This window comes from Dromiciops gliroides, chromosome 2 (assembly GCF_019393635.1).
Source record: "Dromiciops gliroides isolate mDroGli1 chromosome 2, mDroGli1.pri, whole genome shotgun sequence".
In the NCBI taxonomy this organism is placed as follows: Eukaryota; Metazoa; Chordata; class Mammalia; order Microbiotheria; family Microbiotheriidae; genus Dromiciops; species Dromiciops gliroides.
In genome coordinates this window covers 340,400,266-340,415,396 of record NC_057862.1, presented here as the reverse complement: position 1 = coordinate 340,415,396, position 15,131 = coordinate 340,400,266, and the positions used below count along the sequence as shown (strand labels likewise).

At 40.1% G+C, this 15,131-nt stretch overlaps 1 protein-coding gene across 1 annotated transcript in view; it reads right to left on the bottom strand.

Moving 5' to 3' along the window:
- The window catches only part of TENM2 (teneurin transmembrane protein 2), a 1,399,253-nt gene that overhangs the window by 370,828 nt on the left and 1,013,294 nt on the right, over positions 1-15,131 (bottom strand). The window contains 1 exon segment of the mRNA XM_043982744.1: positions 14,328-14,537. Within this exon segment, the coding sequence (XP_043838679.1) occupies positions 14,328-14,537 (210 nt within the window).

Below are 15,131 nucleotides of genomic sequence, written 5' to 3'. Positions count from 1 at the left end.
TGATATGATCACATTTGTGCAAGAGAAAGTTGACTTTTGTACTATGAAGGATGAATCAGAGAAGAAAGAAGATGGAGGTGGGGAGATCAGTTTTTATTTATTTAGATTTTTTTTTTTGGAGGGTGAGGCAATTGGGGTTAAGTGACTTGCCCAGGGTCACACAGCTAGTAAGTGTTAAGTGTCTGAGGCCAGATTTGAACTCAGGTACTCCTGACTCCAGGGCCGGTGCTCTATCCACTGCGCCACCTAGCTGCCCCCGGGAGATCAGTTTTAAGACAGCAGCAGGGGCCAGCTAGGTGGCGCAGTGGATAAAGCACCGGCCCTGGATTCAGGAGGACCTGAGTTCAAATCCGGCCTCAGACACTTGACACTAGCTGTGTGACCCTGGGCAAGTCACTTAACCCTCATTTCTCTGCAAAAAAAAAAAGACAGCAGCAATATGCGAACTGATCCAACCATTCTAGAGAGCAGTTTGGAACTATGCCCAAAGGGATATAAAGCTGTGCATACCCTTTGACCCAGCAATACCACTATTAGGTCTTTTTCCCAGGGAGATCATGGAAAAGGGAAAAGGACCCACATGTACAAAAATATTTATAGCTGCTCTTTTTGTAGTGGCAAGGAATTGGAAATTGAGGGGGCTACCCATCAATTGGGTAATGACTGAACAAGTTGTATATGAATGTAATGGAATACTGTTGTGCTGTAAGAAACAATGAGCAGGCAGATTTCAGAGAAACCCGGAAGGACTTGCATGAACTGATGATGAGGGAGATGAGCAGAACCAGGAGAGCATTGTACATAGTATCAACAACATTATGTGTTGATCAACTGTGATAGACTTGATTTTTCTCAGCAATACAAATGGTCCAAGATAGTTCCAAAGGACTCATGATAGAAAATGTTCTCCAAATCCAGGAAAAAAAAAGAACTGTGGAATCTAGATGCAGATTGAACCATACTATTTCTACTTTTTTTTTGTTTTTCTCTTTTGAGGTTTTTCCTTTTTGCTCTGATTCTTCTCTCATAACATGACTAATGCAGAAATATGTTTAATGTGATTGTACATATACAACCTATATCAGATTACTTGCTGTCTTGGGGAGGGGGGAGGGAGGGGAGGGAAGGAGAAAAATTTGAAAGTAGAAATCTTATTTCTAAAAGTAGAAAACTATCTCTAAATGTAACTGGAAAATAATACAATATTTATATGAAAAAAAGACAGCAGCAATAGTCTTCACTGGTAATAGGGAAGGCCTGTTCAAGGCCAGTGGCAGTAGGAATAGAGAGGAGAAGACAGAGCCAAGAGATATTCAACAGGTAGAATCAACAAGACTTAACAACTACTACAACACTGAAAGTCTTATATCTCAATATGTTTTGTCTGTGAGTACAAATCACAATCTCTTCAGGTCTTGATATCCTATATGAGATTGTTATTTATGTCCTTCCATAAATCTTCTATAGTGGATCTGCCCAAATACCCTTTTATATGTGTTCTTTGACACTAAGTAAACTATGCATCACTTGGGTCTTAGGCCTTGATAGAATTATTCCAAGTACTATTTTAGGAAGTCTCTCACAAAATTTCTCTGGTTTGTTTCTCAGCCTAGGAAAACCTAGAAATTTCAATATCTAGTTCATGTCTCTCATAAGATTTCTTTGATTCTTATCCCCCACCTACACAAATACTGGGAACATCAGTACATAATTTGTGTTGTTCTCCTCAAAGGGGCCCTCAAACTCCTCTGTATACACTGAGTCCAACAAGATTTTAAACATAAAAAGGTTCTATTTACACAATAGAAAAAGAAAACACACACTCACATGGAGAAGTTGCACCCAAACTCATAGACAGTCAAGATCCTGCCTTCCCCTTCCCAAAGGGACCTATATGGTCCTTTCCATTTATAGTATTGCCCCATGGAGTTGCTGAAAAACCAGTCAACCCCTCTTCTTCCTAGTCAGGCCCTGTTTTCATATGGGGAAAGAATTCTGAGTCATTAGACAGCCTATCCTCACCCTTGAACCCGTACCATGGCTCATAATCTCAAGGAAGGGCATCTAATTTCCTGAACTATGTACACACTAAATGCGGTTAAATTCTTGGATGGTGGGAACTAATTCACCATTAAGGCTTTTTGTTATCTCTTACTTTTGTTCCATGATTAGCTCCCTTTCTTTTCCAATAAAATACTTCCAATAAATCTATTAAGATAGTTCATCAGTATGCCTTCCTTAAACAGCCACCATAGGTGATGATTCACAGCAGAATGAGCTGGGCCCAAATTGTGCAGATGGAATCCGGTGAGCTGAATTGCTTTTGGGAAACTGTGAAGTATTTTACATGATTCTAAGACGCCCCTCCCTCCCAAACCCAGTTTAAAAAAAACAAAAAACACCGATCCAATATGGCTGTGAATCATGAAATACCTTAATTTCCAAAATAATAATAACTGCTAACATTTATATAGCACTTTAAAGTTTACAAAGCAATTTGCATATATTATCTCATTTAAACCTCAAAGCAACCCTGTGAGGCAGATACTATTATTATGTCCATTTTACAGATGAAGAAGCCAAAGATGAGCACTTGCTTAGGGTTATCTAACCAGTAAGAATATTAAGGATTTGAATTCAGGTCTTTCTGACTCCTAGTCGGCTGCTCTCTCCCTTCTGCTTCCTTAAACAATCAAAATGAGCTTCGCTGCAAAATGTGAACCAAAGAACAATGAAGAGAACCATGGTGGGTATAAGTAGGCTAAAGGATATCTCCAACAGTGACATATACAGTAAGTAACAGAGAATGCATCACTCAAGAAACATAATTTGGTAAAGGCTATTCCACCATACCAGAATTATACTCCCTCCTCATCTCCACTGCTTAGAATTCCTACTTTCCTTCAAAGCTCAGCTCAATTACTTCCCCCTCCTCCTCCTCCTCCTCCTCCTCCTCCTCCTCCTCCTCCTTCTTCTTCTTCTTCCTCTTTTTGTGGGGCAAGGGTCACACAACTAGTAATTGTCAAGTGTCTGAGGCCGAATTTGAACTCAGGTCCTCCTGAATCCAGGGCTGGTGCTTTATCCACTGTGCCACCTAGCTGCCCCCTCAATTACTACCTTCTACACATTTCCCCGATCAACCCAAGGTGTTAATGCCTCCCCCTACAAATTATATTGTATTTATTTTTAAAAATATATTTTACATAGACACATATGTATGTAATTGGTGGTTCTATTAAAGTATTATGAAAAAATTTATGTAATCAATACTATACTCAAATCTCCTTAAGGTTTAAGAGATCCACATCAGGCCTTAGCTCCTTATTATGGTACAAAATGAAAAAATTCAGGGGACTGAAGAAGGAATTAAAATATTTCTAAAAGCAACAAGGCCTCTCTTAAAGGGAAAAAGAGATTGTATGCAAAAACTGAGTTCCAGCTCAATGCAGTATTCAGAACTCTGAAGGAGAGACACCTTGGGTATCATCTGGCTAAGAACAGTAGGGCAGGAAACTGTTAAGCCTTCTTTGGTAACCCTGAATATCTTTTCACATCTAGGACACCCTTTTTCTATTTCCTAGAGAGAAATGAAGGGGGCAGAGAGAAGGTACACATTGTGTATCGACCGAGGTATTTTTGTCAATAGCAAGATTATTTGCTGAGAAAGAGCTATTCTGTAACAGCCACAGCTTCCATACAGAATGCTGCTGAAGCAATGACTTGCCTCTCTTGACTCTGTGTTCATTTTCACTTGGGGGCAGTAAAGTGGTCCCGGGGACAGCTGGATTCTAAAGCGGCAAGAGAAAGCGCTCTGTGAGTGTGTGTGTGTGTGTGTGTGTGTGTTTAGTTAGAAGACAGAAATGAAAAGTTGTAATCCCAGCTTCTTACACTGACAAAGATTGGTAGCAGCAGCAACAGGCAATTTGCTGGGGGTTGGGGTGGGGGTTGGGGGGGGGGGGTCTCAATTGCCAGGTCAAAGAATACATGAGCTAGAAGAGGTCATGTAGGCCAGAATGTCTGTGGTCCATGAACTTGTTTTCTTAAATATTTTTTGGTAAAAGTTATATTTTAATATACCCAGTTTCCTTTGTAATCCTACATACTTTATTTTCATGAACTTAAAAACATTAATCTGAAAAGGGGGTTATAGGTTTCACCATATTGCCAAAAGAGTCCTTGACATTAAAAAAACGATTTAGAGAAACAATGCCCCCTCTTTTATTTATAGATGATCAGGGCATCACAGATCTAGGGCTGGAAGAGACCTCAGAAGTCATTAATTAGTCCAATTCCTTTATTTTACAGAGGAAGAAACTGAGCCCCAGAAGTTAGTTAAGTGACTTGACCAAGGTCACCTGGCTCCTAGGGGGTAGTATCAGCATTCAAACTCAGATCCTTATGGTTGTTTAACAGGAAAGTTCAAACTTCTCCCCACTGTACCACACCGAAGAAAATGAGGGCTGAGCTGGAAGTGTAAGCAAGGCCTTCTGAGGCCAAGTTTAGTGCTTTATAGCAGGCTGTCTCTCTTAATCCCCAAGAGGACAGATGTTTCCAAGTTTTCAGGCACCTGGGTAGTAACTCCCCGAGGAGCCTCAAGCAGACTTAGAGAAAGACCGTCATTTACCACCACTGTACTTGCCATACTCTCTATCTTAAGGTAGCTAGGTGGCACAGCAGATAGAATGCTGGGTCTAGAGTCAGGAAGACCTGAGTTCAAATCCAGCCTCAAACACTATGATCCTGAGCAAGTCCCTTAAACTCTGCCAGTCTCACTTTTCTCTTCTGTAAAATGGAAATAACAATAGTACTTAACTTACAGGATTGTTGTGAGAATCAGATAAGATGATATATGTAAATCACTTTGCAAACCTTCAATTGCTATATAAATGTTAGCTATCATCACCAATGCTGTTATTGTTGTTGTTGTTATTGTTACTATTATATAGCCTACGGGTGCCAATCCCCAAATTGTGCAGGTGTCATATAACATACAAGTTCGTTGACTTGGCAAAGAGTGACTCCATAAAGGCTTGCCACGTACATCTGTATGTCTCTAAATCCCAACAATGTCCCAGAAGATGGTGTGAGACTGGAAAAATGTGAGAACGAGAGTCTGGCTGGCTTTCCCTCATCTAATCAGGCTGCAAAGACACAGGAAAATAGAACTTGAGTCTTGAAGGGACCTTATACATGACTTAGCTCTCTTGCCTCATTTTACATGTTGTTGTTGTTTGTCCTTCGTTCTCAAAGAGGACCATAATGTCCAGGTAATGTCATGACTTGCATTGAATTGGATTGGAGCAAGGGAAGGCTGTGCAGTCAGCAGCCTCACTCTCTCCTCTAGAGCCACCCGGGTCCAGTGGCAAGATATACATCAAGACGACTGGAGATGGCCCCCTCGTTTTACATATTGTGACACTAAGCTCAGAAGAGGATTAGTGGGACTTGAAATCTTAATATTATCTGTGGGAAGTCTGAATCACCAGGTTGTCTCCTCCCCACTCCTGGAGGGTAGAGCCTGCTGTCAGCCAGCCCTGAGATAGAAGCGTGTTGAGTCACATCCATTTCACCAACATTCTAGCAGGAATTTTAGCTGAGTTAGTTCTGTGTGTCTTTCTAATCACTACAGTTCTCTTCATCTTTAATATACCTCTCAAACTTGCCCTTACCCCATTAGTTTCCTTCATCCCTGTTACCTACAATTATTACTATAAGGGTGGGATCTCTCCCTGACTCCAATTTATCAATGAATCCATCTATAGAAGCAATGTTTTAAATGTGTAAACAATATTGTTCTGATGCCCTTGATTGTGTCAAGAAGAAATCTATATGTTTAGGAAGAGACCTCTTCAAGAAGGTCATTAGTCCACTCTTTCACTTTACAGATGAGGAAACTGAACCTCAGAAGTGATGTGACTTGCCCAAGGTCACCCAGCTCCTAGGGGACAATCCCAGCATTCAAAGTCATATCCTCATGGTTCCAAGTTTAACAAGAAAGTTCAGGCCTCTTCCCACTGTACGACACTGGAAATCTCAGGGTGTGGATGGGCCTCGGTATTACACAGCAGTCAGTCCATGAGGTAAACTCAGTCCAGAGGATTCCAGATGAAGCCAAGCTCCTGAAGGGGAACTCCCCTTGGGGGAGGAGATTCTTCTGATCTCTCTGTCCTCCTCCCTCTTCTCACTGTCTCCTCCCACCTTGCAGGGAGCTGGGGCTCTACTGGAATCCTCAACTCCAGAATCTGGGGCCTCCTTACTATATAGAACCTCCATCCACCCTGGGTCATTTCTTACCATGGAATATACCATCGACCATGCCAGTCCCCTTCTCCTATTGTAAGGTCCTTTTTGGCTTTCCTTTTGTGGAGGGGCCCAGGCCAGCACCTGTATTCCCCTCTTGACTGTTGTAACTTTCTAAACATTACCATCATGCCCCAAAGGTGGTCCCTCGTTCTCTGCCTCTGTCCTACTTTTTTAACTCTATTTTTCTTATTGTCTGCCCCCATTGCAACATAAGGCGTGATTCTCATTTTGCTTGTATTTGTATCCCTATGGCTTAGCATAATGTTGGGCACACACGTGGCCTGAAGTAAGGCTTATTAACTTGTCCTGCCCGTGCCTGAGAGGCTAGATGGACTTGCTCATGGTGCATACATCTAGGGCACATTAGACACAAATCTTGAAGCTTGATTATAGGCTAAGTTCTCCTATGCATTATACCATGTGGCATCATGACTTAGGTAAGGTGCTATTCACTACCACCTACCACTACCATCATCACGCTTTTTTTGTACCTTGAATTTTTCAGTTATTTAGAATTTTATTTTCCCCACGTACAATCATCATCATTCTTGACCTTACTATGATGCCCCTTCTACTCTCTCGGGCCATAGTGAAATCTAGCTTTCCTTCCTCCATTTACACAGCTATATTGGACAGCATATTTTTTACCTCTCACTCCAGTTTCTAAATCATTGTTCTATCATTGCCACTAGACAGTGTCTTCTCCTTTGAAACCTATATACTTGCTCATGATGAGTATTCCAAAAGGCTTATTGCAGTTTTAAAGCTTAAAGACCTTTGGAATGCCTTGTAATATTAGCCCTTATGGGGGGCAGCTAGGTGGTGCAGTGGACAGAGCACTAGCCCTGGATTCAGGAGGTCCTGAGTTCAAATGCAGCCTCAGAGACTTGACACTAGCTGTGTGACCCTGGGCAAGTCACTTCAACCTCATTGACCCGCAATAGATAAATAAATAAATAATTCTTTTTAAAAGGCAGCTAGGTGGTACAGTGGATAGAGCACCGGCCCTGGAGTCAGGAGGACCTGAGTTCAAATCCAGCCTCAGACACTTGACACTGACTAGCTGTGTGACCCTGGGCAAGTCACCTAACCCCAATTGCCTCACCCCCCCCCCAAAAAAAATTAGCCTCTCACCATCTTTGTACTGTTATCCACTACAATCCAAAATTCTTTTCCACATCTCTTAATGGTTTCTTTATCTGGCCCTTTAATCTTCCCTTTTTCCTGCCAGAATCCTTAGTGTCTATAATATACAAAATATTGGTTCTGTTCTTTGATTTGCTCAATCCCAAGGCACTTCCCCCGCCCCCCACCCTGACACTCCTCCACTTCAATTGCCCACCAGCAAGGCCACACCCTTGATTAGATCAATACCAAATACTGTCCTACTACTGAAATCCTCTCACATCTCTGATTACAACCTCTCAGATCTTTCCTTTAACCCCAATCCCTCCCCAGCTCCCCATTAAATTAGTTTTTCATCCTCCTAAAGAACTCAAATTGCTTGATCACTTTCCTCATTTTTCTTTTTGGTCAAATGAGGTTAGATTATATGATCTCAATGATCCTTGCTGTTCTAGAATCTAGAATCCTATATACACTTTGTTTAAAAAAGATTTTCCCCAAAAAATTATATGTACATATATATGTTTATTTAAACACATATATATGTATGCATATATATGCATGAGGCATATGGCATAGTGCATATAAAGTCGACATCAAAACTAGGAAAGACCTAGGTTCAAATGCCACCAGTGACACACATTGGCAATGCAACTCTGGACCAACTCAATTATACTTCTCAGTGCCCAGGCAACTAACTCTCTAAGAAGATAAGGCCCAGAGAAGATAAGGGCCATATCTGCATTTGGTAAAAAGAAGCTCCCAGGTTGAGAACACCTTATACCACTGGAATCACAGGTTCAGTAAAACCAAAAAAGTATAATGCTTAAATTATCTGGAAAATCCACTTGTATGGAAAAACTGCCTTCCTGATGATGCTAAAATATCAATGAAATGTTAAACTAAACACATCATTCTGTATCACCAAGCACCAGCAGTTGTCATTTGTTACATGTATCTTGAGTTGATTACCTGACTGGAATTTCGTTATTTCTTTCTTTCCTTCTCTTTTTTTTCCGCTCTCCTGCTTTCTTTCCTTATTTTTTTCTTTCTTTCCTTCTCTCTTTCTTTCTCTCTCCCTCCCTCCCTCCCTTCCTTCCTTCCTTCCTTCCTTTCGTCCCTTTTTAAATTTTTTTCCCCTAGGAGGCCAAAGGACCTATTAATCCCTTTTAATGAGAGAGTCTGAGGCTCTGCTGGCACTTGAGCAGACCCAGAGACCTAGCGCATGGATCACTGGTTCTGATTCTCATCTCTAGCTTAAGGTGACATCTTCCTGGCAAAGTAAAGGGAGGGGGCTACCTAGGGAGTGATTCAAAAATGTTATTTAGACTCCTAAATAACGAAAACTCCAGTTTTATTTTAAGGAAGAAAGTAGGTAGCTGGTGTTTCTGGATTGCAATATAAATGTGCCCATATTTCTCCCCTAGTAAGCTAGGAGGTGGCAGAACTCTTCATGATGTTGCCAAAGGGAATTCCAGGTGATTTTTTTCAGATGAGTTCTTACATAGAGATTCAAAATTATATTATTGAATATTAGAAAATGCTGGTTTAGTTAATGTACTTCTGTAGAAGGTCACAAAGAATAATCCCTGAATTAGATGGTGATGGTGTGAAAGGAAGTGGCTGTAGGGAAAGGGAATAAGGGAGAACATAATACTGTTATTCCAATACTATATTACTGCACTATAGCACTAGCTAATTTTATACAAGATCAAAGTAGACTTAGGTTTAGGCTAATATGCTGCTACAAGATTTTAGTTCTTGGCTCCCAAGAAGGAGCCCTAGATATGGGAAATAACCAAAGATGAAATTAGAACTGAATGAAACCTGGAAAGTTCCTTAATTTAAGCCCCTCACTTTATAGACATGGAAACAGGCCAGAGCATTAGGTGACTCACTAAAAGTCACTTAATCAGAGCCAGGATTCAAATCCAGGTCCTCTGAGTCTTTCTACTGTATCACACTACTTCTCATGATAGCCAAGTCATAATGGGAAGGTTCTGCTTTTGCTTTGGGGGAGTTTTCAAGTACCCTACTGAATGTAGTTTATTGCTTGTCTTTTTTAGACCAAGAAAACCAGGTATCATAAGTTGCGATGTGTAAGAAGGGATGTATAGTACCTCTCAAAAGGGGTGTTTCAGTGATGTCAAGGAATAACAGAGAATCAAATAATTTCTGGCTATCAAGTGGGTTGAATAATGCAAGGTGATCATTTTATTCTACCTCCATGAAAGAGAAGGATGATAAGATGAACCACAAAAGCCAAAGTTCTTCAGAAAGCAAAGTCAGTGACTGGTGCATAACCACTAAAAATTCAATATTTCCTGGGTGGTACAGTGGATAAAGCATATTGACCCGGGATTCAAGAGGACTGAGTTCAAATCCACCTCAGACACTTGACACTTACTAGCTGTGTGACCCTGGGCAAATCACTTAAACCTCATTGCCCCACCCACCCCCAAAAGTCAATATTCTTAACTAGCTTAACAAGAGGCAGTATTACTTGTGTGATATGACACCTCATTTACTAGAATCTAGGTGCCACAGTGGATAGAATGGTGGACTTGGGAGTCATGAAGACATGAGTTTGAATCTTGCCTCTGACCATAGGCAAGTCACTTAACCTCTATAGTTTCACTTTCCCTCTCTACTAATTATAGTACCTCCTACCTACCAGGGTTTGTTGTTAGGATCAAATGAGATGATATATGTGAAGTGATTTTGCAAACCTTAAGGTGTTATATAAATGTCAGCTATTGTGTATTACAACTGCTATTATAATTAGAGCTAGATGGAAGCTTTGACACAATCTGATTCAAAATACTAGGTTTAGGAAGAGATGAGTTAAACAGACCAAGGACAGGTGAAAAGATTTGCCATTAAAACCCAGGTTGCTTAACTCCCAGTTTATTGCTGATACCAATAAGCCACAAGTGGTTCTATAGAAAAATAAGGAAACCTTCATTTTATATAATGATTCAAGATACTCCTACCTCAAAAATTATTCCATTTGAAATCTATGCAATGTAAATTATATTTGTTGGTAGGATCAGAGATTTGGAATTAAAAGGGACCTCACAGGTCATTTAAAACTCACACCTTTTTTTTTATTTATTTAAAGAAAGTGAGGACCTGAAGAGATTAAGAGACTTGCTGACTCAGGTAGTGAATTACAGAACTGGGATTTGCACATAGGCCCTATGACTTCACATGAACACTCCTTTCTGTTATATTTATGCATTTCTTCAGAACAGATTACCCAAAGAAGCCGTCATAGAAATCAATTCCCAAACTAAGAGTCACTGTGCATCTTTTAACGAAGGTTTTTATTTTATTAATTTTTTGTTTCAAGGGTAGGAGAGAAAAAAATTAAATGCTTGTTCATTGAAAAAAAAAATTTTAGGCAGAAAGAAAAGAATGAATTGAACATCTTGATTGGATCTCCAACTTATCCTAAGCCAAATCTATGTGTAGAGGAGAGAAAAAAAAAAATAAACAACAATCTCATTTGCTCTCACATGAGCTAAGACGGGCAGCTAGGTAAACACAGTGGGAAACAGACCACCCTGAAAATGGAGGACCTGAGGTTCAAATCTCACCTCGTCACTTACTAGCTGTGTGACCCTGGGCAAGTCACTTAAACCCCAATTGCCCTAAACATCTGGGACCATCTCCGTAATCCTGATCTATATCTTGCCACTGGCCCAGATGGCTCTGGAGGAGAGTGTGAGGTTGGTGACCTGCACAGTCCTCCCTCACTTAAATCCAATTCAGTACAAGTCATGATATCACCCCAATGTCATGATCCTCTTTAAGAACAAAGGAAAAACAACAACAACAGCTAAGAGAGAGCCAAGTATTCTGAACAGAGTATTGTTGGCCAGATCATGAAAGAGCCCTCAACAAAATGCCCACCTTGAAACAAAGTGCATTGAACAATAGGGTCAGGAGAAGATATTGTGTCCATACAACTGTTGTTTGGAATGAATATGGATCCCTAAAATTAATATATCAGCATTACCAAAGCTCAAATAAGTAGAAACCTTAAATCAGCTTAACAGATTGGTTTTGAAAATTAAGACTAAGGATATCTGACTCAGATAACTCAGATTCAATAAATATTCAGTGTGGTCAGTTTCTAGCTGTCACCATCAAAATGATGCCTTGATTATGCATAAAGCCAACAAAAATATCCCTCAACTAGCTCCAATTGTATACACATCCTAAGAAATAAATTGGCTCTCAATGCTATCTATAAGAAAATAGTCTAGATGGTGCAGAGAGATGAACTGACCTCTCTTATGGAAATCATCTTTACTCTGATATCTTTATATGCATAAAAGGATATAGCTTTGAAAAAGTCTCATTTTCTCTGTAATAATTGTCTGTTTTTAAAAAGCTATCAGCAGGTGCACCTCATTTCAACAGCCTCTTGTCCTTCATAATACAATATGCATCCCGATTACACAGCACAGAATAAAAAGCAGAAAAACATCAGTGAGGGTAGTTCAATTAAATGCAACATAATCTCTGCAGCACAAAAAATGATTCTGCAACTGAAATCAAGTTCTAATGAGAGAAAAAAAAGGAATATATTTCCACATATTTTTAATTATATAGAATTTCCTCAAACATGATTTTTCATAATATATTCCATTAAGTTAACATCATATTTGAAGAAAGAGCATTTTCCGATTCCATTTTAAGCCTGATTTTGAGCAATTACAGTGTCATTGTTCTGTGGTAGAAAGGTTGAATTCATTTACTGTGTGGTTATGCTAGTTATGATTGATGTCTCTTCTCCAAATGATAAACCAATCACCCCAATGATGTAATGTCATTTTAAGAGTGCTATAATCACATTTCTCTCCAACTAGAAGCTCTGATGAGTTCTAATAAAGATTTATGGTAGATTAAAGGCCTTCATAATATCAACAATGGATTGCTCATTTGATGAAAGATTTGATTAGGTAATTTAAAAAAAAAGAATATGAGTTTACTAAATATATCAGGACTGGCTATTGGGAAGGGCATGGCTATCACGAGGGGCTGTCTGTCACTTCATGCCCAGAAGGAGTCCTCTTAAATTCATTTGGGTGGCCTCTTCTAATTGTAGATGTTGAGGCCAACAGTGACATATGCTCATGCATGAAGCCAAAACACTCCTTTCCATGACAAGTGTAATCTCATTAAGCCATGCTCTTGGCAGAACCTTCTGTTTCCTATTGGCCAGGAACACTTTGAAGGTAAAGGTGAGAGATGAATTTCTTGAGTGACCAATTCAGAAGTTATTGAAAAAGCCAAGGTCTCCATCACCCATACAGGAAAAAGGGATAAGATCATTTTCATGAGACTTTTCCAAAGTGTGACCCAAAACAATTCCATCAAAGTAGTAGAGGACAAATAAATAAATAAATAAATGAAAAACCAAACCAAAGAAATAAAAGTATTTAAAATTTTTTTTTAATTTTAAAAAGGAAAGAAAAAAGTACTAGAGACAGGTAGCTTATGACACAGAAGTATCCCTAAAGTACTGGTGGACCTGATTTCTATAGGAATAATCAGGTGATGCTGGTCTAGGGCAAGAGAAAGAAAGAGCAAAAAGATCAGAGCTGTAGGGGACCGGCAGCATTCCAGTCCTGTTTTCTCCTAGAAGATACAGGAACTTCACCCATAAGGAGTTGTCTATGAACTGGTCTGAGGGCTAGTTTGGATGCCTTTACAATGGTCACTCTGGTCCCAGAAATCTCAGGACATCAGATACAATGGCATCATGGTGGCACAATCATCATATTTCACTCTGGCCAGCTGTAGCTCGTCAGCAGAAAAAAGAGCATAAAGTCACAGTGATAGAGTGAAGCTGGTCCCCAGAGGACATTTAATATCCAACCCACTCATTTCACACATATGGAATCTGAGGCAGAGAGGATAAATGATTTGCCCAAGGTCCTATAGGTTGTAAGTGTTGGAGGCAAGATTTGAACCCAGATCCTCTGGCAAAAGAGCCTGTGTTCTTTACACTATTTGACACAAAGCCTGTTACCTGAAAACCACAGAGCTAATTGTGAAGGTGAAGGCAATGTTTACCACCATGCCACATGATCAGTGTAATTACATTCAATCAAAGTCACATAAACATGGATCACTGATGAGGTCCCTTTAAACACTCTGATGATGCACTCTGAGAGTAAAATCTTCTAAACAATTGAGGCAGCAAGAGTCTGTCATCACTCATCATTAAGCAAAAGCACCTTATGTACACATATACCAGGGTCAATAAAGTCACTGGTGTGCCCTCAAGTGGGATAATAAGAAAATAATACAAAATTCAACTTTCAAATTTAACACCCCACTTCTGGGAAATTCCTGTTTTCCCAGAAGGCCACCAAACCTCATTGAGATAAATAAAGCCTCTTTAACAATGCAGATATACTGAGAGGTTTTGCATTCTTTAAGACTTTACTGACTTAAAATACTCTAGACAAGGAGTTTTCAACCTTGTTTTTGGAGGGATCATAGACCCCTTTGGCAATTTAGTAAAGCCAATGGACCCCTTCTCAGAAGAGTGTTTTTAAACACAAAGAAAATAAAAAGAAAACCAATTGTATTGAAATAAAGATGTGTTTTTTATCTTAACCACAGTCACAGACCCCTTGAGGATTGGTAAGCCCTAGGTTAAGAACTCTTTATCTAGAGAGAAATGAAGGGGGGGGGGGGGAAATGTCATTTGACTTGAAAATGAAATGCCTCTCCACCAGAAATGTCTCTCCCATTTATTCCCTAAATCCCTTCCCCACCCCCTTGTTTCAGAAACTTCGGAGGAAAAAAAGAAAAGGTCATATGACAGACATACACAAACAATCACACATCCAAACTTGATGTGTTTGCTGTTTCCTTACCACTGCTGGAGGCTTGCTGGGGCCCTGAGCATGCTCTGAGCAGATATGAATTAGGGGAGAACTCCTCATCAGGGTTGGTGTCCATGATTTGATGGGAGGTGTTGCTGTCTAGCAATGGCATCTGGCAGCTAACTGGTGGAGGATTATGAGAGCTAGGCAGCTGAGCAGATGGGAGAAGGCTAGACGAGGATGTAGGTGGAATGGGACGACCTGGGAAAGAGGACAGAGGGATCAAAGGTCAGCAATGAATGTAATGATATAATATTCAGAAAGTTATACTGAAATTGGCTGGAAATAGAAAGGTTTAAAAAAAAATCATGCCCACTGAAACACCGTAAGTGTTATTAGAAGTAGTCCAATGTGTAAACTTATACCAGAGGAAGTGTTGTCTGTCATTTCAGAAAACTTGATGTGCCGCATGACATACGTCTGCACAGGTTAGGTAAGCTAAGATCAAGGAAAAAGGATTAGGAAGAGGAATCACACTTAATGCCTACCCCAAAGTACTGGCGACACTTAATTCCCCATGGTTTCCATGGAGAGATTCCTCACTAGGTTGCTAGTTATTCTGTCAACAAACATTTATTAAGCATTTACTATGTTCCAGGCTTTTTACTAAGCCATGGGGAGGAAAAGGAAGGAAGGAAGGAAGGAAGGAAGGAAGGAAGGAAGGAAGGAAGGAAGGAAGGAAGGAAGGAAGGAAGGAAGGAAGGAAGGAAGGAAGGAAGGAAGGAAGGAAGGAAGGCAGGCAGGCAAAAATACTGTCCCTGTCCTCAAGGAACTCACAATCTAAAGAGACAACAT